General features: G+C 49.9%; 1 protein-coding gene across 8 annotated transcripts in view; it reads left to right on the top strand.

Annotated features, from left to right (window-relative positions):
• Positions 1-20,722, top strand: part of CEP112 (centrosomal protein 112) — a 323,150-nt gene that overhangs the window by 277,945 nt on the left and 24,483 nt on the right. For all 8 annotated transcript variants that reach the window (XM_055408770.2, XM_088829417.1, XM_055408774.2 and 5 more), the window contains one exon: positions 20,017-20,106. In XM_055408770.2, the coding sequence (XP_055264745.2) occupies positions 20,017-20,106 (90 nt within the window). The remainder of the gene's footprint in view (positions 1-20,016; positions 20,107-20,722) is intronic.

Here is a 20,722-nt window from a genome sequence, read left to right as displayed (position 1 = left end):
TGTTTTCAAAATCTGTGAGTCTGTTTAGTTTTGTAAACAAGATCATTTATATCAACTTCTTTAAATTATGGCAGCACACACGCAGAGAAAGCAAGCAGTCTACCTTCGGAAGCATCTCTGAGCCCCTGCATCCTCCACGGCTTGTCTGGGCGCCTCCTCAGACCCTCCTCCTCCTGTCCCCTCTGTGTCTCAGAGGCAAACCATTCTGAGCATCTCTCTGAACTTTTCAAGCAGAAACGCTTAACGAGATTTTAGGCCTAAAAAATAAACTCATACTTACAGGCTTTGTCCCAAGAAAAGAACATTGTCTTGTCTCTCATCTTTCAGTGATCAACCCCTGCCTGTCTTTGCTGCTGTTTGCCATCCTGCAGTCACCCAGTCGTGTCCAGCTCATTGTGACCCCATGGACTGCAGCACCCCAGGCTTCCCTGTCCTTCACTGTCTCCCGAAGTTTGCTCAAACTCATGTCCATTGAGTCAGAAATGCCATCTGACCATCTCATTGTCTGTCATCTCCTTCTTCTCCTGATCTCAATCTTTCCCAACATCAGGGTCTTTTTTTCAGTGAGTTGGCCCTTTGCATCAAGTGGCCAAGGTATTGGAGCTTCAGCATCAGTCCTTCCGATGAAGATTCAGGGTTGATTTCCTTTAGGATGGACTGGTTTTATCTCCTTGTCATCCAAGGGACTGTCAAGAGTCTTCTACAGCCCCACAGTTCAAAAGCATCCATCCTCTGGCACTCAGCCTGTTTGATGGTTCAGCTCTCACATCTGTACGCAACCACTGGGGATGGCTGTCACACCCGTATATGACCGCGGGAGAAAGCACAGCTCTGACTAGAAGCTCTGAAGAGCTGGATTTCCGTTTCTTTCTCCTTCGGATGTTTATCCAAGTTTCTGTTTCATCATGTTCAGGTTAGATTATTTCATGACTTTTTTTTTTAGTGTTTTATTAATAAGCATAAATAAATTCCGTTCCATTCCGTTCCGTCGCTTAGTCGTGTCCGACTCTTTGCGACCCCATGGACTGTAGCCTATCAGGCTTCTCTGTCCATGGGATTCTCCAGGCAAGAATACTGGAGTGGGTTATCATTTCCTTCTCCAGGGGATCTTCCTGACCCAGGGATCGAACCCAGGTCTCCCGCATTGGAGGCGGACGCGTTAACCTCTGAGCCACCAGGGAAGTCCTAAGCATAAATAAATACGTCCCCCTAAAAAGTTTAACTGCATCCTCCCAAAATAAAATCAATAGCATTCAATACGAATACATATTTAACTACTAATTAAATAGACATTAAAACTAAGGGGTCCATGGAAAGAGGCTGTCTTCCTAACAGGATGAGTTGAAGGAGGCACTTTGCAAACATTCAATCACTGATCATTTTCTCTATTTCTAGAGAAATATTACTATTTCTATTATAAATATTAATATTAATATATTAAATAGTAATATTAATATAATATTTTCAATAGTAAATATTTGAAATTAAAATGGTAAATGGAACTTCCAGTTAAGATATAGCAAAACATCACCTTTACACTTTAGGATGTTTGCTTAGTCAAGTAGGGAGAATTGAGAGGAGTCAAAGTTTATATCAATAAAGAAAAGTCGTCAGAAAAAGTATTTACAGGCAAACGTAATGATTTGCTCCCTTTAGTTCTTGGGTTCAGCGCCTCCACATGGTTGTCAGGTCAGCCTGCTTCCATGACCCTGGTGGGCAAGACAGACAAATCAGCTTCTCATTCTTATGTCTCTTATTTCCTCCTGGCCAAGAAATCTGGAGCCTTTGAAACGTTTTCACCCTCAGCGGCCAAGCCTTCACTAGGGCACAAACTCTCTAACTGCTAGTTTTCCAAGAAATCGTGTGCAGGAAAATTAAAACTTGAAAGCCAGAGAGTCTGGAAAAAGGGATTTGACCCAAAACAATGTTTTCAAAGCCATGCTTTGTATTTATCGCATGGCATTCATAAAGCATAGCTGCTATGCTGGGGGACATTGGGTAGGAATATGGACTTTCAAATACCTACCTTTAGGTTAAGCCCTGGAGCCAAAAGCCAAAGAGGAAAAACCACTAATCAAAAGAATAGATAAAAATTATGTACAGTAACCATAATGTGGCATTTCTGAAAGTCGTCAAATCAGCTTCAAAACCTTATTTTTGTTCCAGTTCCAGTGTCTCTTTGGAGTTTTCCTGTCTCTTCTGGGACTGACCTGTTTTCCTCTCTGTGAGATCATTAGAGTTTAAAGACAGCCTGTGTGAGCTGTGAGCTCTGGGCTGGCCGGCTGGCCGCTTGCCTGAGGCACACGGCAGGCTTTCAAAGGCTGTTTCCGGGGGCAAGGCAAGTTTTAAAATTCATGGTAAAGACTTTTAAGTGTGATGTAGTCAGAAGTCCTAAAATATACATATTTATTTAGCTGAGCAAATTATATTTCCCAATGAGAGCACAGCCGTAAAGGTTAGCATTTTCCTAGGAATAAAATAAAATGGAACATGTAAATACAACTTTTATTACGGATGAGAATGTCTTCAGGCTTGAATCATTTGCACCATTGTTTAGAGATTGACTTTGTAGGTGTAAACCCGATTTTCAACTGGAAAGTTATGGCAACTGTAGGTAGGTTCTGGAACCCAGACCCGTGCAGGCAGCACAGCGGGAGGCTGGGGTTTCCTGGGACTTTCCTGCCCCTCCCCCAGGCTCTTGGGATCACTTTGTCCCGAATGCCGGCCACTTTCTCCTCATCTGGTGGCCCCGCCTCTCGTCTCCACCACTGACCCCCAAGTTTTGAGTCAACCACACACACCTCCATGGCAGTTGTGGCAGACATCTGCCCTGAACCGCAAATGGAAACGCATTTCCCAGTAGAAGCTTTGTGATAAAGGTTAGGTCCTGGTGTCACAACGGCACACCGCCGAATTTCATACACGTAAGCGTCAAATAGGCCTTTCCAGGTCTAGTGCCTCCACCGGATACGAACTTTGACGTGACCCTGAGTCGCCCTCACGCCCTGCGTGGACCTCCTCTACCCTCTGGGGAGCAGGGCCGCACTGGTCTCTACTTCTCACCGAGCATCCCGTTCTGGTTCGTTGTGTCATCCCCAGCGTCCAGTTCAGTATTTGGTAAACAATAAGTGCTCAGTAAATGTTTGCTGAGTGAAGAAATGAAATTGGCACCTAAATCCACCAACAAACAGAACTGCACTCTCAGAAAGGACCAGCCCAGCCTCCTCCTGCTTATTTTCGTATTAGACATACTGGTGGTGGTGGGGATGGTGGGAAAGAGGCTTCAGGCATGAAGCCTGGGGTTCTGATAGCCACCCGCTCCACACTCCACTTAAATGTCTTCCACATTTGTATTCGCTGGCTCTTCTTTCCTCTTCAGGAGCTTTAAATATATTGGGTTGGGCAAAAGGTTCATTCAGGTTTTTCCATAAGATATCACAGATAAATTTTACACAATGCTCTTGATTTTTTCTCTGTATTTTTCCCTTAGTAAACGCGTGTTTACTAAGGAGAAGATAAGTGCCTTCAATTTCACCTCTGTCTGCTCTGCAGAGGAATCGCAATTTTGAGGCCAGTTTCCCCTCAAAGTCCAGGCTGAGTTGCAGGTGGTCTCCTGGGATCTGGGACGCTGTGTGCCTTCTCCCCTGTCTCACTGTGGCTGACTCTGGTTACCCTGAGCTCCTCGGCTGACTACTTACCTTCCTTGTTCCTGCACAGCCAGCTGAACTGACCCTCTCCTCTCTAGCACCATCACCTCAATCTGATCTGCGCTGATCACCCCCGTCCGGGACGTCTCCTGAGTCCCCCTGCTGCCTTCCATCCAGCTCTCCCATGTGCCCCTAGAGCAGATCCATCAGCCGTGTGTCTAAACCGGCCCGAGGGTGCCACCCCGACTCAGACGCTTCCAGTTGTTTGTCACTGCCCGGTGTGTATCCGCAGCGTCAACCAGAGTGGACTGTTTTTATGGCCTGAATACACCCGCTGTTGGCTTACACACGGATCTTCGGTGATGTTATTCCTTCCACCAGGTCAGATATAGGATTGCTTAGTCTCAGAGTTCGGACGTGCACCAACTGTGAACAGTCAGATGAAGACAGAAACAGTGAGGCAGAGCCATGGACCACGCTGTCTAAACAGGTGGAGTGGGGGTTTTCAGAGGACAGGGCAGGAGGGAACTGGGAGGGTGACTAGGGATGCGGGAGGGGGGTTAGTGGAGGTACTGCACTCATGTGGCTGTCGAAGATGGTAGGGAGAGGGCAGCCAGAGCTGCCCACGTTCTGAACCCGCAGGTGAGCAGAGGGGAGTCAGCAGACAGGAGCACAGACTATGTTCATCTCCACGCCAAGGGCCGGTGATCACCACGTCAGGGGTGAACATTTTAGACATTCTATAGAAGCTCCTCCTCCTAAGAAAGAATACTGTAAAACATCTGTATTGCTTGTTGACTTTTTACACTGTAGTCACTTGGGTTATCACAACCCAAACAAAATTAGATGTAACCACCAGTAAACACATTACATATTTACACTGTGGGCAAGGATATGAAAAAATGTGCATGTGCGTGTTTACATGTGTGTACCCACCTGTATGTAAACGTGGGAGACGGAGATGGGAGAGGAGGAGCGGCCGGGAGAAGGCAGAGAGAGACGCTGGAGCTGGGTTAGGCCGTCTGGACCCAGCTCTCATCTTCACTCTTGAAAACTGGAGCTCAAAGGGACGTGTTCCCTTGGGGAGAACCAGATCCTCTTTGGAGAAGACAAGATAGAAGACAGCTGCGTGATTTACGTGAAGAGTGTATTCAAGATTTGGAGACTGCCGCGCGAAGACTCCTGTCCAAGGGCGGCTGAGGAGCCCTGGGCCCCCACGAGCAGTGGCTGTCGTCAGAGGGGAGGTGACTTAGTGCGGCGTGCCCAGCTCCCTGGCGGCAGCCGAGGGAAGGAGGAAAGCTTGGAGGGAAGAACAGCTCCCAGAGAATCCGAGCAGGAGAAATGGACCGAATTCATGGAATGTGTGCATTTTGCCGTCACCTGGGAAGGCGTTTTGTTGGGAGCCAGCGTGGAGCGCAGCAGTGCCACGTGGCGCTCAGAGTAACCTCTAAATTGTCTTTGAGACAGTACAGGTTTTCCCTAAGTGGCTGTATTTAGATTTGCTTATGTTTTTGTTTCTAAAGTTAAAGTAATTTGTATCCTCTGCAGATGTGGGCTTGTAGCTCCCCAAAACACAGACAACAATTCCCAAAGGCTCTGTAATAACCTCAGTTACATCAGCAGGTTCTGTCCGCACACCTGGTGACACCCTCGACCACGACCATCTGCTGGAGAAGCCCCCTCTACTCCTACCTCCCACTGCGAGTTTCCGAGAGCGACCAGAGCACATGGGGCGTGTGTCACCTGCCTGCCTTACTGTAGAGCTGGGAAACCAGAGAAGACGCGGGAAAAGGGAGCATGACTGGCGTGAGGGCACCCGGAGCGGTCTGGGCTGTCAGCGTGTGAGGCTGTGAGTGCCCTGGACGTGTCTCCCGTGGCTGTGTGCCGTGTCTGCCTCTCCGAGTGTCCGTGCCCAGTTTTCACCGGGTTCCTGGCCAGGGTTAGCTCGCTCAGCTGGCACAGGTGGACCAGCTTTGTTCCAGTCCAGGCGCACAGCCCCGAGCCCCTCTAGCCATTGCTTCTGAACTCCCCCATGTGCCCACCTGCCCAGAGGACACTCACTCACGTCTTCTCATCCCAGGGGAAGATTAGAGCAGGGTCAGACAGCGCTAACCAGCACACTCTCTAGCACTATTTTGGTCACTGTTTACACTTGCTGCAGAGAAAGCAGGAGGCTTTTTTTGCTGCAGGCCCCCAGCACGGCATGGCAGAAGTTACGTGTTTTTCTGGGCTTTGCTGCTCATATGGAAGAGGGTGGCCTCATCTTCATATTCTTTTCCGTTATGATTTATCACAGTGTGTGGAATACAGTTCCCTGTGCTATACAGCAGGTCCTTGCTGACCATCTATTTTATATACAGCAGTGTTTATCTGTTATATAGAATAATATTATCTTCTAATCTCAAACTCCCAATTCATTCCCTCCCCTACTTTCCCCTTTGGTAACCATAAATTTGTTTTCTATGTCTGTGGGTCTGTTTATGTTTTATATGTAAATTTATTTGTGTCATTCGTTTTAGATTCCACGTGCAAGCGATACCATGTATATGCCTGTCTTTCGCTGTGTGGCTGGCTGGCTTCTCTTCGTATGATAATCTCTAGGTCCATCCATGCTGCTGTGAATGGCGCTATTTCATTCTTTTTTATGCTAAGAAATAACCCACTGTGTATATGTACCGCATCTTCTTTATCCATCTATCCGTGGGCACACAGGTTGGTGCCATGCTTTGGCTATCATAAATGATGTTGCAATGAAATTGGGGTGCATATCTTTCCGAGTTATTATTTCATAAATACCCAGAAGTGGAATTACTGAACTGTATGGTGGTTCAAGTTTTAATTTTTTGAAGAAGCTTTATACTTTTTTCCATAATGGCTGCACCAATTTATATTCCCATCAACAGCACTGGGGGGGCTCCCTTTCCTCTTCATCCTCGCTGACATTGTTATTTTTTGTCATTTTGGTAATTGCCGTTCTGACAGGTATGAAGCGGTGTCTCACTGTGGCTCCGATGTGCGTCTCCCTGTTATCACTCACGTTGCATGCCTTCACACACGTGTTGGCCATCTGAATGTCTTCTTTGGAGAAATGTCTGTTCAGGTCTTGTGTCCATTCTTTAATCTGGTTGTTTCAGTTTTCAGTGCTAAGTTACACAAGTTCTTTACATATTACATGTTTCAGATATTAACCTCTCATTGGACGTATGATTTGCAAGCACCTTCTCCCGTTTAATAGCTTGTCTTTTCATTTTATTGACGGCTTCCTTTCTTGTGCAAAAGCTTTTTAGTTTGATGTTGTCCCGTTTATATACTTTTGCTTTTGTTGCCCTTGTCTGAGGAGACTGGTCCAAAAAACGTGTTGCTAAGACCAGTATCGAAAAGCCTACTGCTTGTTTTCTTCTAAGAGGTTTACATTCAAGAATGGCCTGAGTCCGTTTTGAGTTGACTTTTGTGTGTGGTGTAAGACAGTGGTCCAGCTTCAATCCTTTGCATGTGGCTGTCCAGTTGTCCCAACACCACTTATTGAAGAGACTGTTTTTCCTCCATTATATATTCTTGCCCCCTTGTCATGGATTAATTGATTCATATATGGGTAGGTTTATTCCCTTGTTTATTTTTATTCCCATACTTTATTTTGGGGGGTTCCAAAATCACTGCAGATGGTGACTGCAGCCATGAAATTAAAAGACGCTTACTCCTTGGAAGAAAAGCTATGACCAACCTAGATAGCATATTAAAAAGCAGAGACAGAGACATTACTTTTCCAACAAAGATCCATCTAGTCAAAGCTATTGTTTTTCCAGTAGTCATGTATGGATGTGAGAGTTGGACTATAGAGAAAGCTGAGTGCCAAAAAATTGATGCTTTTGAACTGTGGTGTTGGAGAAGACTCTTGAGAATCCCAAGGAGATCCAACCAGTCCATCCTAAAGAAAATCAGTCCTGAATATTCATTGGAAGGACTGATGCTGAAGCTGAAACTCCAATATTTTGGTCACCCCTTGGAAGGAAAGTTATGACCAACCTTGATAGTATATTAAAAATCAGAGACATTACTTTGCCAACCAAGGTCCGTCTAATCAATGCTATGGTTTTTCCCATGGTCATGTATGGATGTGAGAGTTGGACTGTGAAGAAGGCTGATCGCCGAAGAATCGATGCTTTTGAACTGTGGTGTTGGAGAAGACTCTTGAGAGTCCTTTATACTGCAAGGAGATACAACCAGTCCATTCTAAAGGAGATCAATCCTGGATGTTCATTGGAGGGACTGATGCTAAAGCTGAAACTGCAATACTTTGGCCACCTCATGCGACGAGTTGACTCACTGGAAAAGACTCTGATGCTGGGAAAGGTTGGGGGCGGGAGGAGAAGGGGACGACGGAGAATGAGATGGCTGGATGGCACCACCGATTCTGTGGACATGAGTTTGAGTGTACTCCGGGAGTTGGTGATGGACAGGGAGGCCTGGAGTGCTGTAATTCATGGGGTCGCGGAGAGTCGGACACGACTGAGCGACTGAACTGAACTGAACTGATGCAAAGAACTGACTCATTTGAAAAGACCCTGATGCTGGGAAAGATCGAAGGTGGGAGGAGAAGGGGATGACAGAGGATGAGATGGTTGGATGGCATCACAGACTCAATGGACATGAGTTTGAGTAAACTCCGGGAGTTGGTGACAGACAGAGGCTTGGCGTGTTGCAGTCCATGGGATCACAAAGAGTCAAGACACAACTGAGCAACTGAACTGAACTTATTCCCTTGTATTTACCTTTGCAAAAGCTGCTTCTTTAGCAGACAGTTTCCCCCTTCCTCACCCCTGCCTATCAGAGTCATTGCTATTACTCAAGGTTTTTCCCAAATGCTACTTCCTCCCTGAAGACTGTCCTGATCACCTTGCACTTTTCCTTCACGTAATTTAATTTTTTGTAGATTTTTTAAAAGTTTTATTATCAAAGTTTGCAGATATACCCAAAAGCCGAGTACAGTGCTGCGGACCCCATTGTGTCCATCGTGCGGTTTCAACTGTTATCAAGATTGGGCCATGTGTGTCTGACATTTTCTCCTTTTCTTCCTTGGCTAAAGTAACTTAAAGCACATATCAGACGCCATGTCATTTTATCCTCCGTATTCCAGAAGGCCTCTCAGAAAACACGGGCACCATCTCACACAGCCACAGTGCCAATGTCACACCCAAGAAAATCCGCAGCAGTCTTGCAATATCATCTAACACCTGCTTCATAATTAGGACGGCCCAGTTTTCCTGAAGTGTCCATTTAAGGCTGATTTGTTTGAATCAAGATCCAAACGAAATAGGAGCATCGTGTCTGCGTGTTGTGTCTTGTGTCTCTCTGTCCACAGCAGACCCTCCTTGCTCTCTGCTCCACCCTGGCGACCTCCTGCAGGCGCCCAGGGCCTGGCCATGGAGCCTCCCGCCTTCTGCACTTATCCGCTGGCTTCCCTGCGGTGTCACTGGACTTCTTCCTGCCTCCTTTGCGTTGCCTTTTGTTCTCTCAGTAGGACACTTAAGACACTCACTGAACCCCCTGCTTTTTGTCCTGACCACATGCCTTCCATGACAGTGTAAGCACCTTCAAAGGTGAGACCGTGGCTTCACTCCACACTGGGAATCCTGGATGATGTCTGATCCACACTTGGCTTTCTGGATGATGTCTGACACATTGTTTGTATTTTAAAAATACCATTCAGTTGATTTATCTAGAATGAGTTTTCTCCCTCTTGCAGAATGTGAGCTAGAGTTATATATACTCAATGCCAAGATATTTGTATTAGGAATTGAGTTGCCAGAGAATTCTCAGTAATGTAAGTCCCCATTTCTGCTTTGCACTGGAAGAATTAGAGCCGAGCATAAACGGGCACATTTTCATATCTGAAGATGCTTACAGTTTGGAGCATAAGCACTTAGAGTTTGCAGTCGTGAAGCACTTGGGTGAAATCCCCGAGTCCCTTACATGGGCTCCAGGTACACACTGAAGTGGTTTCGGAAATCAGCAGTGTTGTGCATTCAGCAGTGAAAATCAGCTCACTAATCATTTCTCTGATCTAAGAACTTAATTTTGCTCAGTGGTTCAGAAATCAAGCTGAAAGTCTGACAGTACAAACACCATCACGTGTGTGCTTTGTTGCTGATAACTGACTGCAATCCGAGCCTTAATAACCAAAAGGGAGTGGGAGGAACTTCAAAGGTTTCGTGATAAATGTTTTTGACAATGTGTCAGCTGAACATTAAACAGGATCTTTGCAAATCCTCTCATTCTAAGTGGTTTAAACAGAAAGTTTTAAACTTCTTCCTTCATGAGTATTGGCCCCAGATAGCACAGTATGCCGAGGTTGAAAAGGGAAAGAAAAATACTTTATCAGGCGAATATAATCCCTTCCCTCTGTGAGTGGGGGTCCCGGAGGGGCTCACCTGAGGGTCCTGCCTTCACATCTCAGGCGTTTGGAGCCTCCTTACCCAGCGATGTGCCAAGGTGATGTCGGAGTGACTGCATCTCTGACCCGAAGTGACCGCGCACACAGCAGAACAGAGACAGACCAGCCAGTGTGGTGACTGCAGAGCCCTCCTCACGCGGCTCTGCAGACCGTCTCGTGAGGGGAGCACTCCCAAGGCTGAGATGAGGCCCGGAGCTGGGCAGTCGGAAAGGAGTGGCGGGCGGGGTTCACATTTCAGGGACGAGACACGAAACGAGGGACTTCCCTCTCCACGTGTGTCAGTCCCACGACTGCCGTGGCAAAGCGCCAGGACTCGGTGGCCTGACCCAGCAGGGGGTGGCGGTCTCACAGCCTGGATGAGGCGGGAGGCCCGTGCCCCCCACCTGCCCAGGCTCCAGAGGAGAGCCCCACCCGCAGCAAAGCGTGACAGCGTCTTTAGTGTATTTATAGATAAATCAGAGTGGAAAGAAGCAGAGTGGGCTGTCTGAAGCCATCTCTGAGTTCCTCTGAGACCCTGGACGTTTTGACAGGACCAGATACCAGGGACCTTTTCGTGTGGACCAGTCTTGACCGGTGTTTTGGACAGGCCTGGATGTCGGATAGTCGTGACCAACCCCTCAGATTTTGAAAAGAGAAGCAAGGACACTGGTGGATGCCTTCTCTTGAGAAAACAAGGCAGGGCGCCCCTTGGGACGGGTAAGGGAACAGACTGAGTAAAACGCGGACACTTTCATCCAAGGGCAGCAAGAGGAGATGCAGTTGTGTGCTTCAAGGCGGGAAAGGGAATCTGGAGAAATTTCAGCAGGGAGACGCCAACTGTTTTAAATGAAAAGCCACTTCTCCTCTGTAAAACTGGCTCATGTTGCCGGTAACTATTGCCTACGTGAGTGCTCAGTCACTCAGCCGTGTCCAGGTCTTTGTGACCCCATGGACTGTAGCCCGCCAGGCTCCTCTGTCCGTGGATTCTCCAGGCAAAGAATACTGGAGTGGGTTGCCATGCCCTTCTCCAGGGGATCGTTCCGAGCCAGGGAATGAACCCGAGTCTCTTGTGTCTCCTGCACCACAGGTAGATTCTTTACCACTGCGCCACCTGGGAACATCTCACTAAGCATTTCAGAGAATACTTTAGAAATGTGACCAGGCAGGCTATGCTTGTGATGCTTACAGTCTAAGATAAAGGGGAAACGTCAGGTGAATCATGATTCATAAATGTGTTCTCATGTAGGGGACATGACCGAGAAATACGACTTGAGGTTTAACAGGAGAAAGTCATGGCTTGTTTTGGGGGTTAGAACGGTGCTGCAGGCTCATGTTGACCTCCCGTGTGGACGATTACCATGCAAGAAACTAAACACTTAGACCAGTGACTCCTGGGTGCTCCCCTCCCTGGGTTCCGGCAGGAGGGCGGTCTCTGTCCTGTAGACCGACCGCCGTGTACGTGGTTGTCACGCTGGCCAAAAGAGGGAGTTGCTCTGAGATCCTGGAACGTCCTGGCCTGGTTCTTGAACTTGGTCCTGGGTTTCTACCCCCCAAGATAGGAGCGTGTTTACAAGTGACGCCGACAGGAGGGACAGAGTGGGCAGTGTGCTTCGGATTTCCTGAGCAGAAAGAGGAAGCGTGGCTGAGATCAGGACGGGCTGTGTGCTGCTGGGGAACATTAATGAGGGGTGTGGGGATTCCAGCTTCCTTAGATCATCAAAGTCTTGGGATAACATGATTTCTTTTCCTGGAACCTCCATGGAGACCAGGAAACACTTACTCTTTTAAAAGTGCAGTTTTAAGACTTTTGAAGGAAGTCATTTAGGAATTTTAAAGGCCAGAAAATCAATGAGAGAGAGAGAAGGAAAGAATAATACTGAAAAACTTTGGGATTCTTTGACGGAAGTGCTACTCTTGCTTCTTACATTGGCCATGATACTTTTTGCCTTTCAAGTTGAACCAGTGGCCTAGTAAGCACTGCAACAGCAACCTTGGATCAGAGTGCAAGCTCTCATCCACGAGGTTTGTTGCAACAGCTGAAGAGTTTTCACCCAGAGGGAACTTTGCCTCATGTGAAGAATATCCCACATATTGGATTAAAACTCCTTTTCTTTATACAATATCACAAGAGACTGAATCATGAGGGTTAAAGAAATGAGAAAAAAAAAAGTTACTTGCATGGAATGTGAAAAAAATTAAAAACCTGAATGAGTATGTGGGTGCTTAGTGGCTCAGCAGTGTCCGATTCTTTGTGACCCCACAGACTAGCACTCCAGGCCCCTCTGTCCACGGGATTTCCCAGGCAAGAATCCTGGAGTTGGTTGCCATTTCCTTCTCCAGGGGATCTTTGCAATTTAGGGATTGAACCCGTGTCTCTTATGTCTCCTGCATTGACAAGCAGATTCTTTACCAATGAACCAACAGGGAAGCCCAAAAAACCTGAATGCAAGCCTTAAAGCATACTGTATTGTGTTTTGAATGCATGAGTGGCCTTGGCAGTAACTGTGGTCTGTTTCAGTAACTAGATCTGTAGTACAAACCTGTTCTCGGTTCTGCAGAACCGATAAGACATCTTCATGGTTTTATTCTTCATTCTGAGTAGTTCTGAAGAAATCACTTGAAAAGAGATCTTGACTGGCATTTCAGGTGAAGAAGACTTGCTGCTTTTGTTAGTAGATTTAGCCCATTAAAAAAAAATAGCGTCCTGTGTAAATAGCTGGTGAGACCACCCAGTACACGTCACTCTCTGCTCTCGTGTCATCTAAGCCCAGAGTGTCTGCTTGTCCCGGGGACAGGATGTGTCTTCCTGCTGGATCCCAGATGTTTAAGATGCAAAAAAAAGAAAAATAAGTACAAATCTGACACCCAAATGATGAGATTTTATAGTTTTAATTTTCCCTTAACTTTCAGTTAGCAGCAGTACAAAGGAAAATATTTGCTTTTTCTGCATCAATTTTGCTCTCAAAGAAAGCCCACTCATCAGAAATATTGTTTGTTTTTTTTTTTTGAACAGAGGAAAATTTATGCGTCGAACCTGGACTGGTCACTTATGATAATATACATGCTACAATTCCATTCTCCCCAATCATTCCACCTTCACCCTCTCCCACAGAGTCCCAAAGACTGTTCTAAATATTGTTGGCACCATTTGTAAACTGAAGTCTCCTTAGGCTAGACAAGTGTGGGCGTTGTTGCAAAGGTGGTGAGGCTTGGTGGAGAGCTCTCCTCTGGCTGTTATCATCTGTCTCTTCACCGAGTCACAGGTCAGATGTCCTCTCTGTCTGATGGATAAACCAGTCAGCGGACAGATACTTTGTGAGACAAACTTTCAAGTCATATTACAGGTTTTAAATAGAAAACAGACCAGCACCGTGTTTTAGAACCCCAGAATCCTACCGCATGTGTCTCAATAAAAGCAGAAATAAGCCTCCCCGTCCAGTCACCTTCTCCTTAGGTCAGAATCTGGGCACCCCAGTCGTCTTCCAAAACACACACGGTGCGGGAAGTCCTGCCCCATCCCTCCTGCCGGTGGAGGACGCCTGAATCATGCTTCTGAAGTAAAATAGTGAATTCAAGCCTCATGAAAGGAAGGATATGGAGACTTCATGGGTCTTAAGGAGGAAAAGCTTTAAACATTCCTTTTTCTCTTTATTATGGAAACTCTCAAACAGCGACGGGTAGGGAGACCAGCGAGCAGCACCCCACCGCCGGCCTCACCTCCGTCTGCAGGGCTGACCTCTTCTGGGCGGAGCCTCCCTGCCAAGCTCTGCTTTTCTCCGTGCTCCTCTGCTCGCCGCGGAGCCCGCCCAGCTCCTGGGTTCCCCGCCGCGCCGCCGACTTAACGCAGAGTCCCCGCTGTGTGTTTAACAGGGCGGCCGTGCCCACGCGCTTGTGTGCTCACACCCGCTCCAGCCCCTGTAAACGGGGGAAGCTGTGCCACTCGAGGTGCGGCCCCCAGAGGACGCGTTCTGGGAGCCAGAGCTGGGGAGGAGCCCGTTGGCCTCGCCGCTCGACGGTCGGCAGGCCCAGAGGACGTGCCGGGGACCTCAGGACGACCGACGAGGCCGGAATGAGGCAGGAGGTGCTCGGACGCGCTGAGTCTCCGGGAGCGAGAACCGGGCCGCGCTCCTGAAGAGCGGGCCGCGGCCTGTGGGACGTGGGGCTCAGGAGCAGGGCGACGTCTGTGTTTCTGGTTCGGCCTCCGTTTGCCAATGGATGTTTCCACGTTCTCAGAGCGCAGGGTTTCGGTAAAGGTGGGGAGTGTGGGATCGTATTGTCTGGGAGAGCCTGCGGGTCAGGCGTCCTAGGGTGAGAAAGGGTTTGCGGCTCTGCCCGGGCCAGCCTTCTGGGCCGCGGCAGTGAGGCTGCAGCTCGGACGCCGCTGGACGCCCACCCCGCCGTGCTCCGGATGAGGACCCGGGGAGTCTGGCCAGAGCCAAGGTCAGATGCCTCTCCAAAGACCTGTGCTAATCTGAGTCTGAGCGCTTCTGGACACCCTTCACCCTGGGGACACTGGGATTATGGCTTTTGTGTCCCCACAGCCCAGAATTCCTCCTTTCCAGGGAAGTTTTCCTTTATTGCATAATTTTTAACCACTTTTTACTCAAATGGACTTGCATTTCATGTGTCCATTATTAAAAAGCGTGCATCTGCCATCATTTCGTGTTTGTTTAACCAACTCAGAACTAGGAGGGAAACTTGGGTTTTTAGGAAGACCATAGAAGCCCTTGATGTGTGGCTAAAGTTGAGGAGCTGACGTTGAAGGCTGTTTATAAGTTTTATGAAAACAGCGTTGACTCCAGTCCTTGTTTTTTCCCCTACTGCTGCTACTGCTGCTAAGTCACTTCAGTCGTGTCAGACTCTGTGTGACCCCATAGACAGAAGCCCACCAGGCTCCCCTGTCCCTGGGATTCTCCAGGCAAGAACACTGGAGTGGGTTGCCATTTCCTTCGCCAATGTGTGAAAGTGAAAAGTGAAAGTGAAGTCGCTCCCATAAGTGATGTCCGACCCATAGCGACCCCATGGACTGCAGCCTACCAGGCTCCTCCATCCATGGGATTTTCTAGGCAAGAGTACTGGAGTGGCTTCCCATTGCCTTCTCCGATTTTTCCCCTAAATGAACTGCAAAGCCCTGGTACGCGGACAGGTGCCTCCTCCTCCGGGAGCATGAGCTGCCTGGCTTCTCCCTGCCCTGAGGAGTCTGTGACCCGTGGACCTTTTACACACTATTTTCATATTTTAAACAAACAAGTCAGATTATCCTGTATCCTGCTCCCTTTCGCAGAGTGTGGTCTGCCCTCATTGTTCTCATAGAGCTGCAGGTTTTCTTCTGGAAAAGGCTGTTCTTGTTGGTGGTCCACACAGAGCTCTGGGAGAGTCAGCCATGGGTGGTGCCCGCTGCCAGCCCCGACACCTGGCGTCTACAGACAGGTCTCGTTGGGAGAGCCGCCCTTCAGTCACGAGGCCAGTGCACCCAGCAGAGGTGAGCGGCACGTCTGCAGGACACGCAGCATGGCCGTTGAAGTGGGACTTTGTTTTTAGGTTTTTGACCCAGTGTTGGACATTCCATTCTTTGATGATCTTGGGCTTTTCTCAGAATGAAGTAAACGTTGTATTCACAGGTGTGTGTCAAACAGCAGGCTGTAAGGCTTTCCAGTGAAGACGCCACAGCTGAGAAGAAAGGTCCCCACTAGTGCTTACTCAGTAGTTGCCACACTGAGAGAGGCCTTCATCCATTCTGGGGGTGAACAGCTCGTTTACCTAATAATTTGTTAGACTGTGAGATCAGGAACAGCTGTCGGTATAAGCTGGCCTTTTCCTTTCATCTGATGCATTTTAACTTTTTGGAAAGTGGAATATTACTCAGTTACTCTTCAGCTTAAAGGAATTTCTAGCCATATTGCTTGCTCTGATTAGCCCTAGAAACATCACGTGAGCCCTTTAACTATGAGCAAACTGAAAAGCGGTGCCGTTTGAGAAGCAAATGTAACTTCCCTTCTATTTTGATAGCACTGCTGAGACATGGTGGGTTAGCAATCTCTTCTTCGCTGTGTGAAGGCGGAGAAAGGACAGGTCTGGCGCTGTCCCCTGTCCTCGCGGGGATTCTCTGGTCAGACCCCCTGAACTCGTTTCCTCCTCCGTCACCTCCAGCACCGCGATCCCCCCGGCCTCTGGCCTCCTCGCCCTCTGCCTGATCCCAGTGTGGGCGTCACGCAGGGTCAGGCTTTGACCTCCGCTTCTTTCGTGATTTCCCACCGGAGCATCCTCGTCTGCATGGGCCTCAGCCCCGAAGCCCCTCCTCTCCGTCCAGAACCCCCGGCTCCGGCCCCGCCCCTGCTCAGGCTCCTCCCCCGATCAGGCCCCGCCCCTGCCAAGGCCCCCTCCTCAGACCCCGCCCCCTGCTCAGGCCCTGCCCCTGCCAAGGCCCCGCCCCCTGCCCAGACCCCTCCCCCTGCCCAGGCCCCTCCTCAGACCCCTCCCCCTGCTCAGGCCCTGTCCCTGCCCAGGCTCCTCCCCCGATCAGGCCCCGCCCCCTGCCCAGGCCCCTCCCCGCATGACAGCCCCGAGGAAGGCCCCGCAGCACCTTGAACTCTTTGTCAAGGAATCTCTGCCCCTGGTGCTCTGAGACTGCTGGTTCTGCATCATGAGAGCGGGGACAGGAGGAAAGACGAAGGGGCTGAGAGATTGGGGTGGGGACGGGACCCTCGAGGGGGCCGTACCCGGGGCTCTGCTGGGGAAGGGCAGGGTGGCCGTGAGACTGCGGGGGTGACAGTTTTCTATTTAAAAGACAAAGGAGATGCGCATCTCCTGTATTTTTTTTCTGTGAAATCAGGAAACAAAAGAGTGTAGTTTTTTATTGTGGCAGAAACCAGACAATATGTCATTACAAATAATAATGTCATATGTGTATATATGTTTCAGGTGTGTGTACAGAGAGAACTTTGGAAGGTATATACTTGTACATTCTGTATCTTGAGAAACTTCCTTGGGGAAATAGTTGAGATGTGTGTTAGCTCCTGCCCAAGCGTGGGCCCAGTGCCGGCATGCACCAGGCCTGGCTCCAGGCTGGAAACTTGACAGGGAGAGCGCCCCGGGCTGCAGGGGTCTTGGCCTCACACAGACACAGAGACAGAGCCCCTTGCGCCCCACACAGGTCACGGCCCCGCAGTGTCCAGGCTTTGCTCCTGGGACAGGTCAGTGAGGTTACACCAAGAGCAGAGCGGCTTCCAGACAAAGGCGAGAGGACGGGGCAGAGGGAGAAGGGCCGTGGGGAGAAGCACGAACGCTGAACTGGGGGTTGGTCAGTGTGTCGCAGTCCCAGCCCGGGGCCTGACTTCTGGCCCGTGGACTGACCTGAGGAGGCTCTCTCCCCTCTGTGGGTCTCAGTTCTGTCCTCCCTAACGTGGGTGAGAGACTGCCTGCTGCACGGGATTGCCAGGAGGCTGAAAAATAAAGTCCATGCAGGTGACAGTGGCACGTGGGCCTTGATCGTGGCCACGAAATCTGCAGGACACAGAGGCTCCCTCGGCCCAGGTCAGCGCCTGGAGACCCGGATCCCTGAGGACCGGGGTCGGGAGTCTGAGCCGCATCTCGGGGGCACTGTGGTGGTGTCTGAGCGCTGCAGCAGGTGGGCGCAGTACCTGGATTTGGGGGCATGGGGTCACTCTGACTGCGGGGCAAGGGTGGAGACCAGGAGAGAGCACGCCGGTGTCTCCCCGGCCCCTGCTCACTCCTCTCCTCAATCAGGCCGTGGGAGACGCCAACAAGGTCATATGCACTGGTGCAAAATCACCAAAAGCAAAGAACTGCTACTTGGTCAAAAAGCATAGGAACAACTGCATTCATCCTTCTGGAAACAGCTCACAGTAATACAGTCATTAATATAAACAAAAGTAGAGTTTGAAGCTCTTTGTCAGGCTTGGCTGAGGGGGGTTTATATCCAGTGTGAGATCAAAAAGCCCCGAAGCTTCTGTCCTCTTTCTCATTCTCTCCTCAGTCAACCCGTTACACTGTTTTTTAAAATTCTGTTTGTTCACCTTTGGCTGTGCTGGGTCCTCACTGCTATGCACGGGCTTTCTCCGGGTGTGGAGACGGGGGCTGCTCTCTGTTGCCTGCTCGGGCTTCTTGTTGCAGAGCACAGGCTCTAGGAGCTCGGGCTCCAGCAGCTGTGATGCACCGATAGTTGTCCCACGACACATGACATCTCCCCAGACCAGGGATCAAACCCACGAACCCTGCACTGGCTGGCGGATTCTTAACTACTGCGCCACCAGGGAAGTCCCCCTTATTCTCTCTTTATTTTTTCCCTTCTTCTCTTTTAAGTAGAGGTTCTTAGCCTGGGGTTCATCCATGGACAGGCTTCAGGCAACACATGGACCCCCCTGAAACTAGAGGCACATGATAAGCACTTTTTTCCACGTGGGAAAAGAGCCAGGGGCTCTGTCTCTGTGGAGATAAGACTGGAGTTGCACTGACAAGGCTGTTACTGGACACGCACTGACTCATGTTGCCCGGACTGTGGCTCTTCCCCGCCCCAGCGTCTTGGCCGCGATGTGGCCCATGCATCGGGCTCCTCCACCCCAGGCCGAGCCCTGGACCTCCCCGCAATGCCGCTCCCTCCCCTGCCTCCCTCCCGCTCCAGCCACAACCCCAGAGCCGTCGTCTCTTTATTTTTCACCCTGCGTCCACGTCTGAGGGCTGCGACCTGTGTCCTCGGGTGGATTGGGGCCCTGACACCGCCCCGGTCCAGTCCCCAGCATCCTTTCCCGTGTGTCTCAGCGGCCCGGACCCCGCTTCAGTCTAAGCTCTGCAGCAGCTGAAGCGATCCTCATAACCCTCCAGGAGCCCCCGTCTACCTTGAACAAAACCTAGAGTCCTCAGCCCCGCTCTGATCACATCATGGAGCTGATGTGCGCGACGCCCGTCGTGTGCGGGCCCCCTGCCTGGAAGGTTCTCCCGAGGTTGCTCTGTGACCCCCTCTCACCCGACCCCCTCCAGAACCCCCCTTCCCTGCGCTGTCTTCCTTCTGTGCGCGTCGCTGACATGTGTTCCATACTCACTGCTTGCACACTGTCCGTCCCCCGGTGTGATGGAAGCTGGTGAGAGCAGGGAGCTGTTTCATCTGAAGGACCCATCACAGCTCTTAACCTGGAGCAGAGACCCGGGCGTCTTCCCGGAATGGATTTTACTTTGAGAATTCATTCAGCATCCTCCCGTCCCACCCCTTGTGCCCTGCTCGCTGCCATTCCCCGTGGATCGTATCTGTCATCACACGGGACTGCTCCAGTGGGTCCTGTTTCTTTTCTAGGTCACCTCTGTACTTAATACAGCGATTGATACAGTGTTCTTCGTTGAACCTTGTCATCCCGGGGTCCCCCAGAGCAACCTGAGCAACTACTTGGCAACTGAAAGCGTTCCCCTCTGTCTGCTTCTTATGGGTTCTTCAAATTCAGTGCTATCCTCAGAGCCTTAATAAAGCAGTGCCTTTAAGGTCACCGTAACTTACTCAGATTGCCATAGCACAATGTTGAAAAGCGTCGTGCTGGTCCAGTATTTCAGTTCCTGCCGCCGCGGCGCTCTTCAGAGTGTAAGGGCACCTCACGGGCGTCCTGGTGGAGCTACTTTAATTAGCAGTCCTTTTACGCTTTGTCACGTGCTTGTGCATCTGTGCTGTGAACAGAGGAGATATTTTTATAAGATGAATGGACACCTGCTAATGTGTCTGTTTTGTAAGTTTGGAATTTTTAACACTAGTTATTGCTAAAGTAGGAAACATCTGGGCCCAATGCTGAAAGGCTGGGCTTTTTTCTGCCTGAACTGTTTGGAACGACTGTAATAGGCTTGAGATCTGAGGCCGTTTTGACACCAGTTCAGGTGGGAAAGCTCTTTCCTTAGGGTGCTAATTTTTAATATTTTTGTGTTTGTCTTACCCCGTTTCAGGCTTTACAAGAAGAACTGGAAAACCGCTCGAAACAAGTGCGATCCATAGAGAAGAAGCTGCAGCACAAGGAGCTGGAGTCACAGGAGCAGGTGCTTGCCCACATGGCCGCTTCGCGTGTCAACTTTCTCCAGGTCCAGGGGCTGGGGATGGCGGTCGTCCTGTGTCCGCTGGGACGCTGTGGCCTTGAGCGGCAGAATGCCCAGGCCCTGCGGCACGAGGACAGCCAGGGGGTCTGTCACCCATAGTCTGCGGGCGGCAGCCCCGCGGCTGGCTCCACTCCCTCACTCCCGCATCTCTGTGTCCCGGGCTGGTTTCATCCTAAACCTGCTCGACGGCGGCCACAGTTCCCAGCATCCTGAGCAGACCCGGCGACACCCAGAGGCAGAGGGGGCTGCTCACGTCCGGGGTCCTGTTCTGAGCAGTGATGGCGCCTTTCCCAGGAGCAACCCCTACCCCCAGGACCACTCTTCTCATCTCATTGGCCAGAGCAGCGAAGGCACCCTGGACCCAGAGGAGGGGACACCCGTGTTGGGTTGTAGCCGACAGGGTCTGCTTGTTAGGATAAAGGGACACCAATGTACTTAGAGACATGAATCACGCTTTCTCTTGAATTTTATAATTTTCTCCTTTCTTCCATTGTGTTCATGAAACAAATCTAATATAACCAGGATGATCCATCTATGACAATAGCTAATGACCTATTTT

This window comes from Moschus berezovskii, chromosome 20 (assembly GCF_049115385.1).
Source record: "Moschus berezovskii isolate FMDL1 chromosome 20, NW_MosBer_1.0, whole genome shotgun sequence".
Lineage (NCBI taxonomy): Eukaryota > Metazoa > Chordata > Mammalia > Artiodactyla > Moschidae > Moschus > Moschus berezovskii.
This window is presented reverse-complemented; position numbering and strand designations above follow the sequence as displayed.